General features: G+C 36.6%; 2 protein-coding genes across 2 annotated transcripts in view; one reads left to right on the top strand and one right to left on the bottom strand.

Annotated features, from left to right (window-relative positions):
* LOC110439461 (uncharacterized) overlaps window positions 1-19,405 on the top strand; it is a 1,085,403-nt gene that overhangs the window by 33,183 nt on the left and 1,032,815 nt on the right. The window lies entirely within an intron of this gene.
* si:ch211-22k7.9 lies at window positions 5,902-15,431 on the bottom strand. Its single transcript, NM_001126485.1, has 3 exons — window positions 15,367-15,431; window positions 14,643-14,693; window positions 5,902-8,210 (listed from the first exon to the last, which is right to left on the bottom strand). Exon 3 carries the CDS (start codon window positions 7,786-7,788, stop codon window positions 5,902-5,904), a length of 1,887 nt encoding a protein of 628 aa, NP_001119957.1. The 5' UTR covers window positions 7,789-8,210; window positions 14,643-14,693; window positions 15,367-15,431.

Here is a 19,405-nt window from a genome sequence, read left to right as displayed (position 1 = left end):
CCTCAGTGTGTCCAGTTTACAGTGTTGACTCTTCAGTCCATCAGAGAGAAGCTTCACTCCTGAATCCTGCAGGTCATTGTTACTCAGGTCCAGCTCTCTCAGCACACAGTTTGAGGATTGTAGAGCTGAAGACAAACTCTCACAGCACTGAACAGTGAGATTACATGTGACCAGTCTGAGAAAGAAGAACACAGATTACATTAACAGTGTGATTTCAGTCATTCATCTGATGTAAAAACAAACTATGAGGTTAATAATATGACAAAACTATTGGAATTTGTGTCAATTAGAATTATTGACTATTGTTATTTATTAAAACTGAGTATTAAATGTCATCTAATATATTCTTGAATATTTTGAAATGTGAGAAAACTGCTAAATTTGAGTTTAGATAAGAGGACCACGAGACTTTATATATTTATGAACCTGCAAAATGCAAATGATCAGAGCCTGTCAAACCTGCTCCAATAAACCAATTCACAGATAAACTATAAATATAATCATTAAAAATATAAATAAAGATTTAGAGGTAATTAAATAAAATAATCATTAAAATACACTGATTTCCTGAACTGTTTAAGAAAAAGAGCAACTTTCTTTTGAGAAGAAGCATTTTGTAGTTTCTCCACTAATGCTCTTAAATATATCTGGACATTTTCATCTCAATCTAAACACTTTTTAATGTTGTAGAGTGGAGAATCATTTACCTCAGTGTCTCCAGTTTACAGTATTGACTCTTTAGTCCATCAAAGAGAAGCTTCACTCCTGAATCCTGCAGGTCATTGTTACTCAGGTCCAGCTCTCTCAGCACACAGTTTGAGGATTGTAGAGCTGAAGACAAACTCTCACAGCACTGAACAGTGAGATTACATGTGACCAGTCTGAGAAAGAAGAACACAGATTACATTAACAGTGTGATTTCAGTCATTCATCTGATGTAAAAACAAACTATGAGGTTAATAATATGACAAAACTATTGGAATTTGTGTCAATTAGAATTATTGACTATTGTTATTTATTAAAACTGAGTATTAAATGTCATCTAATATATTCTTGAATATTTTGAAATGTGAGAAAACTGCTAAATTTGAGTTTAGATAAGAGGACCACGAGACTTTATATATTTATGAACCTGCAAAATGCAAATGATCAGAGCCTGTCAAACCTGCTCCAATAAACCAATTCACAGATAAACTATAAATATAATCATTAAAAATATAAAATATAAATAAAGATTTAGAGTTAATTAAATAAAATAATCATTAAAATACACTGATTTCCTGAACTGTTTAAGAAAAAGAGCAACTTTCTTTTGAGAAGAAGCATTTTGTAGTTTCTCCACTAATGCTCTTAAATATATCTGGACATTTTCATCTCAATCTAAACACTTTTTAATGTTGTAGAGTGGAGAATCATTTACCTCAGTGTCTCCAGTTTACAGTATTGACTCTTTAGTCCATCAAAGAGAAGCTTCACTCCTGAATCCTGCAGGTCATTGTTACTCAGGTCCAGCTCTCTCAGCACACAGTTTGAGGATTGTAGAGCTGAAGACAAACTCTTACAGCACTGAACAGTAAGATTACACATGGCCAGTCTGAAAGAAAAAAAAATCAAAATTACTGTGTAATTTTTAGTAAGATCTTTAATGCAATACATAATTATAATCCATCCATCCATCTAACAATCTACAGAAAGAAACGTCTTGAGTCTGGACATTTTGCAGTTTACTCAGTAAAGCTTTTGAATATATTTTTACAAACATACATTAGTACAGCTATGATTAAAATCACAACCCTGTAAATGTTTTGTTTCTTCTTCTGCCAATCCACTGAATGGGGCTCCACATCAGGTAACCCAATATGAAGCTGTATCTGTTGAGTGGAGAATCATTTACCTCAGTGTGTCCAGTTTACAGTGTTGACTCTTCAGTCCATCAGAGAGAAGCTTCACTCCTGAATCCTGCAGGTCATTGATACTCAGGTCCAGCTCTCTCAGCACACAGTTTGAGGATTGTAGAGCTGAAGACAAACTCTCACAGCACTCAACAGTGAGTTTACAGTCCTGTAGCCTGTGTAGAGGACAGTAAAAGACACTGTAATATTGTGTGTGAGCGTGATGTAATTATTAAAGTGTCTATAATGAGTGATTTCTCCTCATAGGGAAAAGGAAAAGACTCCTTTAACTTTTCAGAGTTGCTTTGATGGTCACAAGGAGGAAGATCAAACATTTGTATTTCATTATTACATAAACTTTATAAAGAGAAGATCTCTGGACCAAAATGAGTCGGTCAGACAGATTTAGTTTTTTTTTGCTATTTCTGTTCCATTCAGATCCTCATATTTGTTAAATAAAGCAAGACTCTCATATAATATTAACAGACAGAAAATATGACTTTACAAACTGTATTGCAAATAAATCACATCAACATCTTCATATTAGTCAATAATATTCCTGAAATTAATATAAAACTGACTGAATATAACTTTACACACATGAACATCAGTAAATAAAGAGACTCAGTGATGGGCTGAACATCTGCAGAAACACAGCTCATTTAGAGACGCCCCAAAAACACCAAAGAACACCAATCAATGATCATTTCAGCAGAAATGACACTAAAGAGCAATATTATATCTGATATAAACAGGGTTTCTCATATTTGACCTCACATTAAATATGAAATATTCACAATAAATAAACAGGAATAAAATACATCACAGCATATGCTCATTACCTCATCAGACTTTACAGCATTTCACAATGTAAAAGTCATTTGTGGCAGCATTTATTTGATGGAAATGTTTTTATTTTACCTCAGTGTGTCCAGTTTACAGTGTTGACTCTTCAGTCCATCAGAGAGAAGCTTCACTCCTGAATCCTGCAGGTCATTGTTACTCAGGTCCAGCTCTCTCAGCACACAGTTTGAGGATTGTAGAGCTGAAGACAAACTCTCACAGCACTGAACAGTGAGATTACAGCGCTGTAGTCTGTGTAGAGGACAAAGAGCAACAAAATCAGCAGTAAGAAATGAGCAGTGTTGTGTTCATGAGTCCAGTCTACAGTGATAAAAGCAACACTGGAAATAAACTATATATATATATATATATATATATATATATATATATATATATATATATATATATATATACACTGCTCAAACAATAAAGGGAACACTAAAATAACACATCCTAGATCTGAATGAATGAAATATTCTTATTAAATACTTTGTTCTTTACACAGTTGAATGTGCTGACAACAAAATCACACAGACATGATCACTGGAAATCATATGTATTAACCCATGGAGGACTGGATTAGTAGTCACACTCAAAACTGTAATGATCTGCAGGAATTACTGACACACTCCAGACTAAGGATGCACGATATATTGGCGCCTATATCGTTATCGGCCGATAAACGCTATTTTTAAGATTATCGTTATCGATCCGATGTCTTAATTAGGCCGATATATTTAAGCCGATAAATTAATTGTACAGACCTGTGTGCCGCGCTCGCGTGGGCGGAACATGTTCAGACTTGTCCAGTGCACTATAATGGATCTCTCCTCACACTATTTATTCCTTCAAAGTCTGTCCTTTCTTCACGTGGCATTGCTGTGAGTTAATAACTCAGTAAATAACCACGTTCCTCATCATTGTAGATATGCTTGATTGAGAGTCATTGTGTATTTTGCTTTAAATCGCCTCAGGAGTAATATTACATGTGGAAACCTTTCCTGCTCCGTCTCTTTGTTGTGTTAGAGATATCAGGGGAGATTCACTTATTACTCCAGGGCCGAATAATGTTAGTTTCGGGGTGAACTCTTTTCGTTGCTTAACTTGGTCCAAAATATTTATTACTTTCCGTGTGGTACAACAAATAAGCCACCAAAGAGGGAACATCACAGAAAATGGTCTCATTGTGAAAAAAACGCTCCTCTTTTCTCTCTCCTGTCTCACAAACACCCCAAACTGCAGCCCAGTCCCGTTGAAGGACTCGCACATTTTACAACACGTGTAAACATAATGGTTGTTTGTAATCTGATTATTTGTTATTATTAACGCGTTGCTGGTCATGTGTTGTTGATGTAAGATAGTATTCAGTTTGATCGGAATGTTCATATTGATTATAACGAGCTCGCGTGAGAGCTGTCACCGCACACACACACACACACACACACACACACACACTGTAGCACGGGGGAGAGGCGAGAGTTGAATCCAGTCAAAGGGGCTCTTAACTAGCCGCTTATTCTGTCTTTATATTCTGCTCTGTGTTTGTCATAAAGTCAGCTCAATGCAGGTTTTGTATCAAAATCTGACTCTGATGGCAACTCTGCCTCTACAGTTGAGTAAAACTCTCAGCGGTTTATCATAAACTTTTCATCGATCATTTTCCCGCGATTGACGGCAAGAACGAGCGCAGAAATGTTGTCTGATTAACAAGCAGCACCTACATGTGACATGTCAAAACGCCAAATAGGATGAATCTGTGCCGCATTTTCTAAACGTACTCTCTGTATTTAGCTGTTCGCTTGTACGGTGGCTCTGAACTGTCAAAACATCTCTGATAAAGGCTTTTTCGGACATGACATATTTGTAGATGTGTACATCACTGTAACATGTTTTATTCATGACCATTTGAGCTGGTTTCAGTCCTTAGCTCTTTAATTTTCATCTTATTTAAATATATTTAACTTGCTTGTCAATTAAATACCATTTTGTTATTTAAACTATTATTTTTATGCAACAATCAACTTGCATGTTAATTTGCTATGAAGAAAAGAAAATAATTTTTTGCATGCTGATTTATGTGAAATCGTGAATATAGGTCTATAATCACCTTGTAATTTTGAAGTTTTAGCTTTTTTGCTTTGAGTATAGACTATTCAGTTCATAAGAGCAGTTCAATCTTTTATGAACTTTGCTGTATAAAAATATAACATTCATACATTCATTTTCTTGTCGGCTTAGTCCCTTTATTAATCCGGGGTCGCCACAGCGGAATGAACCGCCAACTTATCCAGCAAGTTCATCAGCGGATGCCCTTCCAGCTGCAACCCATCTCTGGGAATTTTTTTTAAAAATATATATATAACAATTTTAAATACTTATAATTATCGGCATATATATATCGGCTATCGGCCCCCAATTCTGAAGAATTATCGGTTATCGGTATCAGCCAAAAAATCCATATCGGTGCATCCCTACTCCAGACACATGGACATTTTCAGAACAAGAATATTTATTTCATTTAAAATAAACAATTTATTTATTTATTTAATCTACATTAAACTAAACCTGTATTTCCCCATTCATATGACTGTAATGAATTATTGAACAGATTATTAATAACTAATCAGAGAGCATTTTACTGAGCTCAGTGTAAAGTTTAGTGTTTAGGCCTACAGTAAATGTAATATTAGAGGCATGTCTGCGGCGAGACGGCAATACTGTGTCTAAAATTACACTATTTCTCTGATCAGAAAACAAACACAATTATCCAAGAGCAACACTGTGTTAGATTTGAGCAAATACACATCAACAAATGTCCTATTCAGCTGGAGGAGCACAGGGATTTACAGGGATTTGAGTTATTTTCCAGGATAAACTGTAAAGCAAATGAAGTAGATTATTAAATAAGTACAAATGTTGTTTGTGTGAGTAAAAAGTCAAGAAAAGTTTGTTAAATACGTTTAGAAATGATGAAATAAATGAGCAAATAAGGAAACAGAACACTGCCGCCGTGTCCCCATGCAGTAATATGGTGTATCAGCGATCTCACAGGGGGACGATATGGCCAGCTAAAGATTTTCTGTTAAAGCAGGGCAGTGATTCACTAAACTGATCTGAGTCTTCAGTGCAGACTGATGTGTGTCTTCTGTGATCAATCAATGAATACTCACAGAGCTCTTCTGCAGTTTCTCACAGCTGCTGTCAGTCTCCGTCTTCCCTCAGCTGATGTGTTGAATTTATTAAAGTCTAACTCATCCAGCGGCTCCTCTGACATCTCAATCATGTAGGAGATTGTTGAGCAGTGAGCAGGAGAGAGTTCCTCCTCTGAGTGTTTGTCTGATTTCACAAACTCCTGAATCTCTCTGGCCAGAGTCTGATCTTTCACCTCCAGCAGACAGAGGAACAGATTGATGGATCTTTCAGCTGAGAGATTTTTCGTCTTCTGAAACAGTCTGATGGGTCTTTTACCTGAGAGTTCATCATCTGTCTTGATCTTGTCTTTAATGTACTGTGTGATTTCTCTGATGTTCTCTGAGCTCTCCTCTGTGTGTGTCAGCAGATCCTGGAAGAGTCTCTGATTGGACTCCAGTGAGACGCCCAGCAGGAACCGCAGGAACAGATCCAGATGACCATTACTACTCCTGACAGCTTTATCTACTGCTGAACTGAGCAGATTATACAGAGACTTCTCAGAGCTGGACTGTAGATATTGATCATATGAATATTCACTGTCATAAATCCCCCTCAGCGGTTCTCTGTTCTCTGTTAAATGGCAGCAAAACACAAAGAAAGCAGCCAGAAACTCCTGAAAGCTGAGATGGATGAAGCTGTAGACTTTCCTCTGATGAATCACAGATTCCTCCTTGAAGATCTCAGTGCAGATCCCAGAATACACCGAGGCATCAGTGACGTCTATGCCACTCTCAATCAGGTCCTCCTCATAGAACATCACATTGCCCTTCATCAGCTGTCTGAAAGCCACTTCAGCAAGTTTGAGGATCACTCCTCTGTTGGCCTGCCGGAGTTTCTCTGGATCTCTCTCTTCATACTTCTGCTTCCTCATGTTGATCTGAATCAGCAGGAAGTGGATGTACATCTCAGTCAGAGTTTGAGGGATTTCTGCACTCACATCTTCTTCCAGGAGCTTCTGAAGCACAGTGGAGGAGATCCAGCAGAAGACGGGTATGTGGCACATGATCTGGAGGCTTCTTGCTCTTCTGATGTGGGAGATGATTCTGCTGTCTTGATGCTCGTCGCTGATTCTCTTCCTGAAATATTCCTCCTTCTGAGGCTCAGTGAATCCCTGAATTTCTGTCAGACGGTTGATGTATCTGGAGGGGATCTGATGGGCTGCTGCTGGTCTGGAGGTGATCCAGATGAGAGCAGAGGGAAGCAGATCTCCTTTCAGGAGGCTCCACATCAACACAGCCACTGATGAAGATTCAGTCACAGCACAAACTTTCTTCTCATCTGATGAAGATTCAGTCACAGCACAAACTTTCTCCTCATCTGAAAAGTTCAGCGTGATTCTGCTTTCATCCAGACCATCAAAGATGAACACAACTCTACACTGCTCATAAATCTTGGGCTCCAGATCTTCAAGTTCAGGATGAAAGTCCAGCAGAAGTCTGTGAAGACTGTACTGATGATCTCTGATCAAGTTCAGCTCTCGAAATGGAAGCACAAACATGAAATCTACATCCTGGTTGGCTTTTCCCTCGGCCCAGTCCAGAATGAACTTCTGCACAGAGACGGTTTTCCCGATTCCAGCGATGCCTTTAGTGAGAACAGTCTTGATCTGGGCTTTCTCCTGCTTGATCTTCTCCTCATGTCCTGCTCCAGCTGAGGCTTTAAAGATGTCATTGCAGTAGACTGGAGTGTGTTGTGAGGGTTTTGTTCTGGCTCTTTTCTCCATCTGTAAAACCTCATGTTCTTCATTCACTCCTTCACTCTCTCCTTCTATGATGTAGAGCTGTGTGTAGATCCTGTTCAGGAGGGTTTGAGTGTCTCCATGGTTGACTCCCTCAAATAATCTCTCATACTTGTTCTTCATGCTGGTTTTGTGCTGCTCTTTGACTCTCTGAAGTTCATCATGTTCTGGTTGGAGTGAATCCTGCTGCAGGTCTCCAGTCTGATCATCTCTATACACACTGCAGGAACAACAACAACACAAACAATCAATGAGTAGACCCCATGGTTATACCTTATGGCTCGGAAATTATGTAAAAAAGGGAGACATCCAAGATAGCCAACATTATAGAACACAATTTATTAAAGAGACTCTGTATAACATATTAAGTATAATAAAAATGTCCTGATGAATACTGAAATACAGTTCAAGTGTGGGCAATAATGTACAACACTAAATACCTTTGGGCAGGTGATGGTGATTTCTCACTTAGGTTTGGTGGAGGACCCATTGACCGGTCACTCTTCAGAGACACAGCGCTGGACACACATGATCCTGATCTCACACTGAACACACCAGAGGAAAATGAGCATCACAACCTCAAGGTGTTTTTCAAGGTGTAAGATAAATCTTTAATGAGTTAAATTTCAGATCAATATAGCCATCAGATCATTATTATACTCTTCTGAATATGTGAATCCCAGTCCAACACTCCCTCTTGTGTGTCTCCTGCGTTCAAAGTTTTTGGTTGAAGTCAATATTCATATTAAATATATTTAGGTGGCGTTTACTTACAGCTCTGTGCATTCTCTCATCATGTTTTTTTCTTCTTTTTCTACATTTTTGCTAATTCTACAGCAGAATTTATGCAGAATGATTTCCATAGGTGTCGTAATATCAAAACTAAATCATAATCGTATCATAACTAAAAACTTAATACATAAAATAAAAATAAAAACTTTTAAAGTCTTATTTAATGTTTACAATGCTAATCCATTTAGATCCACATATTTGGTAAACAAAACAAATCTGTCATATAATATTAACAAACAGAAAATATGACTTTACAAACTGTATTGTAAATAAATCACATGAACATTTCTTATATAGTCAATAACATTACTAAAATTAATGTATAAACTGAATAATATAAATGTGCTCACATTTACACTAGTAAATAAATAGACTTAGTGCACAGCAAATTCATTGGTGTTAAATTTCAAGTGTTGTGGTAATTCAGAGTAAAGTGTTAAAATTCTAGAGTTAGATAAAGGTAAAATAACCCTCTCGGCGTAAGAAGCTGATTTGCCTCCTTGTCACACAGAGTAACATATATCTACCTTTGTAGAAAACCCTTGTATTTGAGAAACTAATCAGAGTGTCTGAAATCTCGCCACACCCTCATTCACCTGGCCCTTAAATTGGTCAATTAGTTTAGTCCACTAGACAGAGCGAATGACCACAAATAAGTGAAATCAGACACCTGCTGATAAACACCTGCTGTTAACAAGCACAATCACTGAAGGAATAAGAAATTGAAGGAAGAAATAAATCTACAGACACAGCCTCACACCAAACCAACTGAATTAAAACAGAGGATTAAACAACTCAATTAAATAATAGCATAAGCAGCTTCACTGATTACAGTTTGACTTCATTTCTGTAAGAATATTTGACAAAGAACAGAGTTTTATATTTTTTATTAAAAATATTTCATTTGACCTCACCATCATAGAGATCAGAGGCTGCTTATTTGAGCTCTTGAAGCTTTACTCTTATAGCCTAATATTTCTCTGGCTGCAATAGCTGTGTTTCTAAAACTCATCAGCTATAGCAAGAAAGGTCAAGAGAAACTATACTGTTTATGCTTAATTATTATAGATTTAATTTCTGGTGTTTATTAAGTTGATTCATAAGAATATGCAAATATAGTTGTATTAAAGCTGCATGGGACAATTCTACTGGTAGTCTGCTACTCTTCATAGAAAATTCAACAAACAATTAGGATGCAATTAATAACTAGAGTGTCATTCAATAAACATTCAAGCTCCAGCTTGCTCTTTATGACACACAGGCATCAAGAATAAGGACATGAACCTCAACTGTGGTTGCTAAAAAAAAAAAGCCGCATACACTGTAAAAAATTGCTGTTAAAAAATGGTCAGATTCTACGGTAAAATAATGTTTTTTCACTAAAACAGTAATATTCTGTTAAAAACAGTGCTTTCTGGGTATCATTTTTGTTTTCGAGAAAGTAACCAACTGCAGAAAACTGTGAGCTAACAGAGTTCAGATTCGATGTTTTGAAGTCTGTGTTTGAAATCACACTTTGTGCCCTTGTTCACTATTTCATACACTAGTTAACTAATATAGTTCACCTGACAGTTTTAATGAACACTAATGAGTGAATTCAGACACTGATGAACACCTGCTGTTAATAATCACAATTACTGAAGAAAAGAAACAAGAAACACAAACAGTGACTTGAGTTACAACATTAAATAAAATCAAATAAAATAAAATAGCTTCAGTCTCAGCAGAGGATCATTAAACAACTCCACAAACAACAGCAGACACACTTATTACTGACTGATTTGACTTCCATACTATTCTCATTGAGATCCAACAGAAATTAAGGTGTTTTTTGTGTCACCGTAATGGAGTGAGGGGCTGATTTAGTTGGGCTCTTCACCCTTGATCTCATTTAAGACGACTTTCCAGCTGTTGTAATACAGAGTTTACAAAACGTTTGTACCATAGCAATAAAGTTGGGAAGTCAATAAATAGAGAAATCCATTTGTCTGAAATTAGTTCTGATAAATATTTTGGTATAAATCTGGAAGAAGGGCCACATGCAATAGATTTTATGCTTAGTTGCAGGTATTAATTTAATTAATGAGAAGTGGAAACAGAAAAGATACCTCCATAAATACTTAACAGTTAAGAAATAACATACAAAAACAGTTCAGTTATGACAAATACACACTCAGACCTCATGAATTTGACCTTGTATCTCAACAATGGTAACATCTCAAATGTTTCATGCTGCAATGCATGCTGGGAGTGGCACTGTACAAATATCCCAGCATGCATTGCGGTATAAATAAATGTTGTATAATGGTCTCAGTTTTCTTTATTTGCGTTTGATTCTGCTGTTGTTTATGTTTAGACTTTCAGTTGCCTGTTTGTGAGTTAAACTGTTAATTTTGTTAGTTGTCACCATTATTGAGGTTCATACGCTGATTATTGATGTCTCTTTGAGTGCGATTTACACCATAGAGCAGTGTTATTGTCCAAGATATTCTTAAAAACTTCCAGAAATCATTGCCATATATATACATATAATGTAAAACAATAGATTTAACATTGAATAGGAGCAGTAAATTTTATTATACTAAATGAGAACAGACTCTGCCATTTATTAGCAACATGAACATCAGCAGATCTTGTTTAGGTTTTTGGCTGGCTTGCCACATCAAAGGAGCTTTTCAAACAAAGTTCTTAACAATTGCAGCAGCCAAGATATATAAATGTTTAAAATGACAGGGCTAAGAGCCCAACTAAAGCAAACTCTGTTCTCCATGATGGTGACGTAAAACTTTCACTTTTTCTCAAGAAAAACTTTAGTAGATGTTATACAAACATACATGTATTAAGTAATAAGTGTAGCTGGTGATGATGTTTGTAGAGTTGTTTAATCATCCGCTGATCATTTAAAGGATTTAATCATTTGTTGTTCTTCAGGTTATTTCATTATAAAGCTGTGACTAAAGTTTTGTATGTTCTGTTCTTGTTTTTTCCCTTCAGTATTTCTTCATTTGTTCATTGTTAATCCTCAATTATCATTTAATTAGTCAGTTAATTAATGAATTTACTTCAGCTTTGCTCCATGTTTCTTGAACACTCAGTAGTGTGGACACTTCAATTAAAACTGAAGTATATGCTCTGGGGTTTAAAGGGTAAAGGTGTGAGAGGTAAAAACACAGTGTAAAAATGTATTTTAACATTAATATACTGTTAATTTACACAACGGAAGTAGACTGTAAAAAAGCAGTATATTGCTGGCAACCACAGCTGCCAGTAGATTACTGTTAAATCAAGGAAAAAACAGTATTTTACTGTAAAACCTGAAGCTAATTTCTTCTGTCTGTCACCGTTGTGGAGGAGAGTAGAGCCAGTGTATGAGTTAAAGATGAACAATGAACTGCTGATGTTATTCTGCATGTTTCTCTATTTAAAGATAGCGGCTGTTTAGTTGCTGATGCAGTCAGAATCTCTCTGGTGATTCCAGATTTACATGTATGTGTGCTGTTGTGAAAAATAAGACATTAGAGTTAAACCGAACTTTTCTAATTAACTAAAATAAGTTATCATTATAAGTATGCTTCTAAGCATATATAGCACATTACTTCATAAACTCATTCAGCAGTTGACCAAGTTGAGGCAGTTGCTTTCAGTGAGCAAAATGAGTTCACTTGAGTATTGTGTAAATCAATGTAGTCCATGTATTTTTACAGCAACATACTGTAAAATAACAGTACATTGCTGGCAACTGCAGCTGCCAGTATTTTACTGTTTTTTAACGGGACAATTTTTAACAGTGTAGTTCATGCCGCAATGCATGCTTGGTGCCAGCATAGTACAAAGCTCCCAGCATGCATTGCAGCATGAATAAATTATGCAGCTTTATGTTCTTACAATCTCTTTCTTTTCCTTTATTTTGTGTTGTTTTTGGGAGGTGATATTTCAGCAGTGTTTTTTTTTACTTGATTTTTATTTTTTTGTTTGTCACCATTATTGAGATTCAAAGACTAATTATTGATGTCTGTGTGTTTTTGAGTTCTGCCATAGATCAAACATTCTCATTGTAAATATTGTTTTTATTTTATTGGAGCTTCAGTGGTTTCATTTATGTATATTATTTATTTCTCCCACATAACTAATATGATACTGAATTAGAAAACAAGCAGGAAAGGATGGCTATGTTATCATTAATAATCTCTTCAGACTGACACTTTAATTTTCTTTCAGCTTTCTATGCTATATGTATAAATAGTGTAATTAACACTAACTATAGCAGCCAAAATAAAAGACATTTATAGTAAGAAGTTGAAGAGCCTGACTAAAGCAGAAATTTTATTAAGAGCTTTTGTTCACATGACAGAAATAAAGTCAAAGGTCAGTAATAGGTGAAGCTCCATGATAAGTTGTTTATTTGATGAGTTTTTTTTTAAAGATGTTGAAAAATAACATTTTTTATTGTGTAATTTTTTTTATTTTTATTGATTATTATTTTATTTAGAGTTTTTTTTTTCTCAGTTGATTTCATCTTTGGTTTTGGCTTGTGTTTTTCTGTCCTTCAGTGATTCTGCTTGTTAACAGTTGTTTATCAACAATTCTCAATCCTCCTTTAATTAGACACTTAATTGTCTCATTAACTTCATCACTGTCTGAGTGTTCAGCCCTCTGTAGTGAGGACACTAGTGAGGATTTTGCTGTGGAATTTAAGGCTTAAGTGTGTTCGAATGAAAAATACAGACTATGGGATGTATTTTTAACAGAAATATTCTGGAAACTGAATTTACGAATGTAAAATGTTGAAAACAGCAGATTACTGGCAACCACTGCTGCCAGTATTTTGGCATACATTTAACAGATATTTTACACAATAAGAGTTTGCTAATTAACACTCTGGGTGTTAAAAATTTTAGCACTTTCAAAAATGTTATTTTAACACTTATAGTGGTTCCCATATAAACACTGAGGGAGTGTTAATTTTAACTCTAAGGTAGTTAAATCTACCAAATCTAAAATTTGCAGTGTGAGATCGAAACAAAATACAGACTGTTAAATGTGCTTTTAACAGAAATATTCTGTAAACTGAATTTATGAATGTGAAAAACAGCAGATTACTGGCAACCACAGCTGCTGGCATTTTTCCGTAAAATCTAAAAATGAAAAAAAAGAAAGAAAAACAGCAAAACGGTTTTTGTGTCACCATTGTGGAGGATAATAGCGTCTCTGTTCAAGTCCAAGATGAACTGAGAAAATTTGATGTTATGCTGCATCTTCTTTTGTTTAAAGGTAACTGTGTAGTTACTAATGCAGTCAAAATCTACTAGCAATCACACATGAAAACATTATTGCATCTAAAGACTTTACATTTTCGTGCACTAAGCTATGATTTTGTAAAATAAACAATGTGTTAGTTCATGAAATATGGTTATTTTTTGTAAATTTATACAGTTATATAAAACTTCCATGTTTTTCACAAAAAGGTTCTGGCAACCACAGCTGCTGGTATTTTTTCGGAAATTTAACAGATATTTTACACAATAAGAGTTTGCTAATTAACACTCTCTTGGTGTTGACAATGTTAACACTTTCAAAAGTGTTATTTTTAACACTTATAGTGGTTCCCATATAAACTCTGAGGGAGTGTTAATTTTAACTCCAAGGTAGTTAAATCTACTATCTAAAATTTGCTGTGTGGTGGGCTAAAAACCTGCGTATATCTGCACACACAGAGTGCATGTGGGTCAAAGTATTACTAATAACAGAAACATATGATAAGTTTATTATATCAAGTTTTTTTATGTATATATATAAATAAATCACAAGGTGCAAGAGGTGAACAGTGTGATTTGTTGCTTTTTTCAGATCAGCACAACTTTAATTTTCATGTTTTATGTCATGTTGTTAAAATAGCACATCCGTTTGCACCATTTTGTGGATTGTGTTACAATCTATAAAGGAGGTGTGTTAAGGCTATTTTGAAGAACTAAAATAGACCGCACCTTTGAGCAACTAAAACCTGCTCTCAGCACAGATTAAAGCTGTCTGTAATCTAGAATGATCTAAACACATTTGCTGAAGCTGTAAACTGAAGCTTTGTCCATCATTTGATCAGGCAATAGCAACACAAATAAGTGCATTGTTTTTGGTCTTTGTTCTTCAGAGAAAGTGTTGAAATAATGGTGTAAAAACAGAGTCAATACCTGTGTTTCTCTGAGAGAGAGTCCTTTACTCGCTCCTCTGCCATACTGCAGCTAAAACACCAATGCAGACATTAGCAGAGCTTTGAGGAAACAATCAGCCGCTGACCACCACCTGGAGATGACAATATACTGAGATGAAGAACAGCACACTTTACATACACACTTCTTCAAATGAATGCAGTTCCCTGATCTGACACCTCATATATTTCACATTTAATATATGTTATATACGTTGTCGAGTGACATACTACACATTTAGTTAGTAGTCAAAACGTCTGCTGACAGATAAGGGTTAAATGTAATTTGTTTAGTGAACATCAGCATTTTAATAAGAAATAAATAAATTAACAAAACCAAGCCATAAAAAAAAAACAATCTGAACCACCTCTTTAAAAAAACTAGTTTTTCAGCAGCTTTTCTTCCTGTTCAACTTGAAGGTCTGCTTTAACTTTACTTTTGATTTCGTGACTCTAAATGTTTAGAGTTATATTTAATGCTGAATTATTGGACACTATTGAGTCAGTCTGATATAGAAGAGCACAAACACTTTAAAGGGATTAAAAATAAAGCTTTTAGACACAGTGTTTAAATGAGTGTGTTTGACTCAGTGTTTAATCTGTGTTTGAGGATTTGATCTTCAGGATCAGACATTTAAATCACACTCACACATATAAACCCTTCATCATCTCCACAAATCAGCGTAATGTAGAAGTGTTAAACTCACATGCAGAAGTACAGACGCTCTTGTGCAGCAGGAACACAATCTGAGCTCTTTCACTCTTTCACTTCACTAAAACGCACCTGTGTGATCTACAGGTGTATCCTGAAATATTATTGGCTCCACAGAGTGACACTGACATGAATATTCATGAGATTCTCCTGACTGTGGGCGTGTCCTCGAGACAACACACAAACCACTGGAGCTGAAGATATCTGTGCAGATTCTCTGAGCACGAGTGTGTTGAAGGAAGATTTAGAAAAGGTAAACAATTTAGATGAAATCTGAGAGGTCTCTGAAGAATATTTACAGCAATGTCGAACCTATAAAATAAGATTAGAGATTCATATATAAATAAGTACACCTCATACAGATCTCTGTTATATTATTATTTTCTATAGGGTGCTGTTCAATAATATTCAATAAGTGTGTTTATACAATATGTTGAAAAGGTTTAGGGATTTATTGGTAGTTTGGGACTGATTGACAGCTATACCTTATACCAGCATAAGCACACTTTACAGTCAGCAGCCATTTTGCAGGGTGCAGAGCAGTCTCCAAACACTCCAGTGGTAAACCTTCAGAAATTCAAACTCCAGGCAAGAATCATACTGTCATTACTGTGACAAAAATCACCACTGTCTTAATCAGTGCCCAAATTTTGCACAGCTAACCAGTGAAGCTAAATAAGAGATGCTGGAGGTATGGATGAAAAAATCAAGCTGCTCAATGCAGGTGAAAGGCCATCTGTAAAATTTGTAAAGGCAAACACCTAAATGTCCTACATGACCGCAACACAAAATCAGCTGAGATGAAGCAAGTTGAAATGCCTCTAGAAAGTCAGATCCTGTACCTTGATCGGCCAGCAAACGGCAGCCAGGTCATGTTGAAAATCAGTAAAGTGTTGTTACACAATGGCAAGCATTTACTGAGGGCTTATGCAATTCTGGACGATAGGTCTGAACGTACCATCTTGCTTCATAATGCAGCAGAACAACTTAAGCCTAATAGACAGGAAGAGAAGCTTTCTTTAAGGACAGTTCGACACGACACCCAAGTTATTCATGGTTCAAGAGTATTTTTCACTCTTTTTTCCAGCATATCAGCCAGACAAAAGATTCAAAATAAAGAGTGCTTTCACTGCAGCAAATTTGAGTCTGGCTAAACATTCACATCCAGTTGCCCTATTGCAAAAAAAATATAAATATCTTAAAGGACTGCCTCCTTATGCGTTTTCGCAGGCCCAGCCAGTGCTGCTTATAGGTTCTGATCATCACAACTTGATCACCCCATGGAGCCAGTACAGCAAGAGCCCAGAACTGGCAAAGGTGTACAACCAAGATGTCGAAAGGCTGGAGCAATCTGGTTATGTGATCAAATTATCACCCAAAGCAATCGAGCAAACACATGAATCCTGGTACGTACCACACCATATGGTGCACCATAATGGCTAACACAGGGTAGTGTACAATTGTTCCTTCCCGTATCAAGGCCATAACCTTAATAAGTATTTGCTGCATGGGCCCACTTTTCCTTCCACCTTGTTAGGAGAGTTGCTTCGCTTTAGAGAGGATTTTGTTGCCATCATGAGTGACATTAAAGGCATGTTCCATCAGATTTGGCTGCTCGAAGAAGAAAGACAGCTTCTTAGATTTCTGTGGAGAGACATGCATTGTGATAATCCAGTCAGCATCTATGAGTGGCGAGTTCTGCCATTTGGGACAACATGTAGTCCATGCTGCGCAACATTTGCTGTCCTCAAACATGTTCAGGAGAATACTGTGCCAGGTGAAGACACACGTGCAGCTGTGGAGCAACATTTCTATGTGGACAATTACCTGCAGAGTGTAACATCAAGTGACAAAGCATCCAAACTGGTGAACAAGCTGCAGACTCTACTTATGTATGGGGGGGTCGAATTAAGGCGGTGGGGTTCTAACATCCCTTCTGCTGTTGCTCACTTTCCTACATAAGCTAGATCTGAGAAAAAAATAGCTTTAGCTTTCTGAAAAGCAGCGAGATGTTTTTGAGTCCACCATGGGTCTACGTTAGCTCTGCCAAACAGACACACTTGGTTACAAAACTCATCCAAGGGAGCCACAAATACCCACAATGAGGTACGCCTACCAAGTCTTAGCCTGTCAGTATGACCCACCAGAGTACATAATCCCCTACACAACACTAATTAAAGCATTGGTTCAAAGGTTATGGGATAAAAAAATAAAAAAAAAACATGGGTGGGATGACCCATTGCTGCCAATGGAACTTATGCAAGCCTGGCAAGAATGGGAGAAGGAACTGCAGCACCTGAACAACATTGCCATACCACAGTGCTACACCTGCACAGAGCTAGATTCTGAGTCCTGCTTAGGAGACATCCACATATTCTGTGATGCTTCGAGTCAAGCATACGGTTCAGCAGCATATTTGAGAACACAGAGTCTTCAAGGCCAAGCTGAGGTTGCATTTGTCACAGCCAGATCACGAGTGTTCCCAAAACAACAGCTATCTGTACCCAGGCTGGAACTTTGTGCAGCACTTAGTGGAGCTCAACTAGCAAAAGTTCTAGAAAGGAAACTGACACTGAACATTCAGAAGGTTCATTTATGGAGTGACTCCAAGACAGTCTTGTCCTGGATCCAATCCGATTCATGCAGATATAAAGTGTTTGTGGGTACACGAATCGCAGAGATTCAGGAGCTGACTGAAAACAATCCAGCAGACGACATAACCCACAGCAAAACCCTTCAGCAGCTCTCAGTTCCCAGTCAGTGGCAGCAGGGTCCTCAATTTCCGTGCCAAGACTCAAGTACCTGGCCTTAAGATACAAAGAAATCAGTCCTAGACATTACTGATGAGGAGAGTGGGGTAACCTTTTGTAGCCTGACCACGATAGACTACTCTGATATAATGCAAGAATTCTCACAGTACCACAGCTTTGATCAGTTGGTGGAACATAAAGCACAAGAGCAGTTAAAGCAAACTAATCAAACCCGAGAAGTATGTGCCCAAGACCATGCAGCTGCTGAGTACTGAGTCCTGAAGCAGGCACAAGCCATGTGCTTTCCAGCTGAACTTAATGCATTAAGAGGTAACAAACCCTTACTTTCCAACAGTAGATTATTAGCCCTAGCCCCTGAGCTTGACCACTCAACTGGACTTATTAGAGTCGGTGGTCGTCTGAGACATAGTGAACTGCTTAAGCCAGATACCGTGCACACAGTTGTACTTGAACCCAAAAACCCACTCAGTCAACTCCTGATTCAGCATTATGATGAAAAACTCCATCATCCTGGCCCAGAAAGAGTGTTGGCGGAGTTACATAGAAAATACTGGATTGATCAAAAAGATATCAACTGTTGAATCGACTGAAGAAATATGGATCCTGTTAAACTGGAGAGTGAAGATGTGAAGACTGAAGAAGAGGCGCTTACAGTCAAAAAAGAAGAGTCTGAGGAACAGACAGGTCGGTTTATTAAAGCTCATTTCATCTGTGTGTTCACTAAACATCTTCAGCTAAAAGTAGCTAAAACTAGTTTTACATTCGCACAAATATTCTCAGTTCATCTCGGACTTGAACACAGACGCTATTATCCTCCACAATGGTGACACAAAAACCGTTTTGCTGTTTTTCTTTTTTTTTTTCATTTTTAGATTTTACAGAAAAATACCAGCAGCTGTGGTCGCCAGTAATCTGCTGTTTTTCACATTCATAAATTCAGTTTACAGAATATTACATTTAGACTTTCTCATTAATAATATCACTTCAGAAAATGATTCTGTGCTAATTCTGACTAGTGAAATCATATATTAAGTAAAAGTTGTTTTTATAATTGTTTGTTTTGGTACTGTGACAACTAAAGACAGGCTACTGTAAATATTGGCTCTGAAATGGCGCGTAAGAATGACTTCAACATAACATTAGCACTGTTTAATTGACTGTTAATATTGTATATTGATGGTCATTATATAATAATATAATATGATTTTACTATTTCAAATTAGCACAGAATCATTTTCTGAAGTTATTTTATTAAGGAGAAAG

This window comes from Danio rerio, chromosome 4 (assembly GCF_049306965.1).
Source record: "Danio rerio strain Tuebingen ecotype United States chromosome 4, GRCz12tu, whole genome shotgun sequence".
NCBI lineage: Eukaryota > Metazoa > Chordata > Actinopteri > Cypriniformes > Danionidae > Danio > Danio rerio.
The sequence above is the reverse complement of the archived record's forward strand: the minus strand, read 5'-3'. Positions and strand labels throughout refer to the sequence as shown.

Coding starts and splice junctions, on each gene's coding strand:
- si:ch211-22k7.9 (NM_001126485.1), bottom strand. CDS start 7,788: ATGAAGAACAAGTATGAGAGATTATTTGAGGGAGTCAACCATGGAGAC.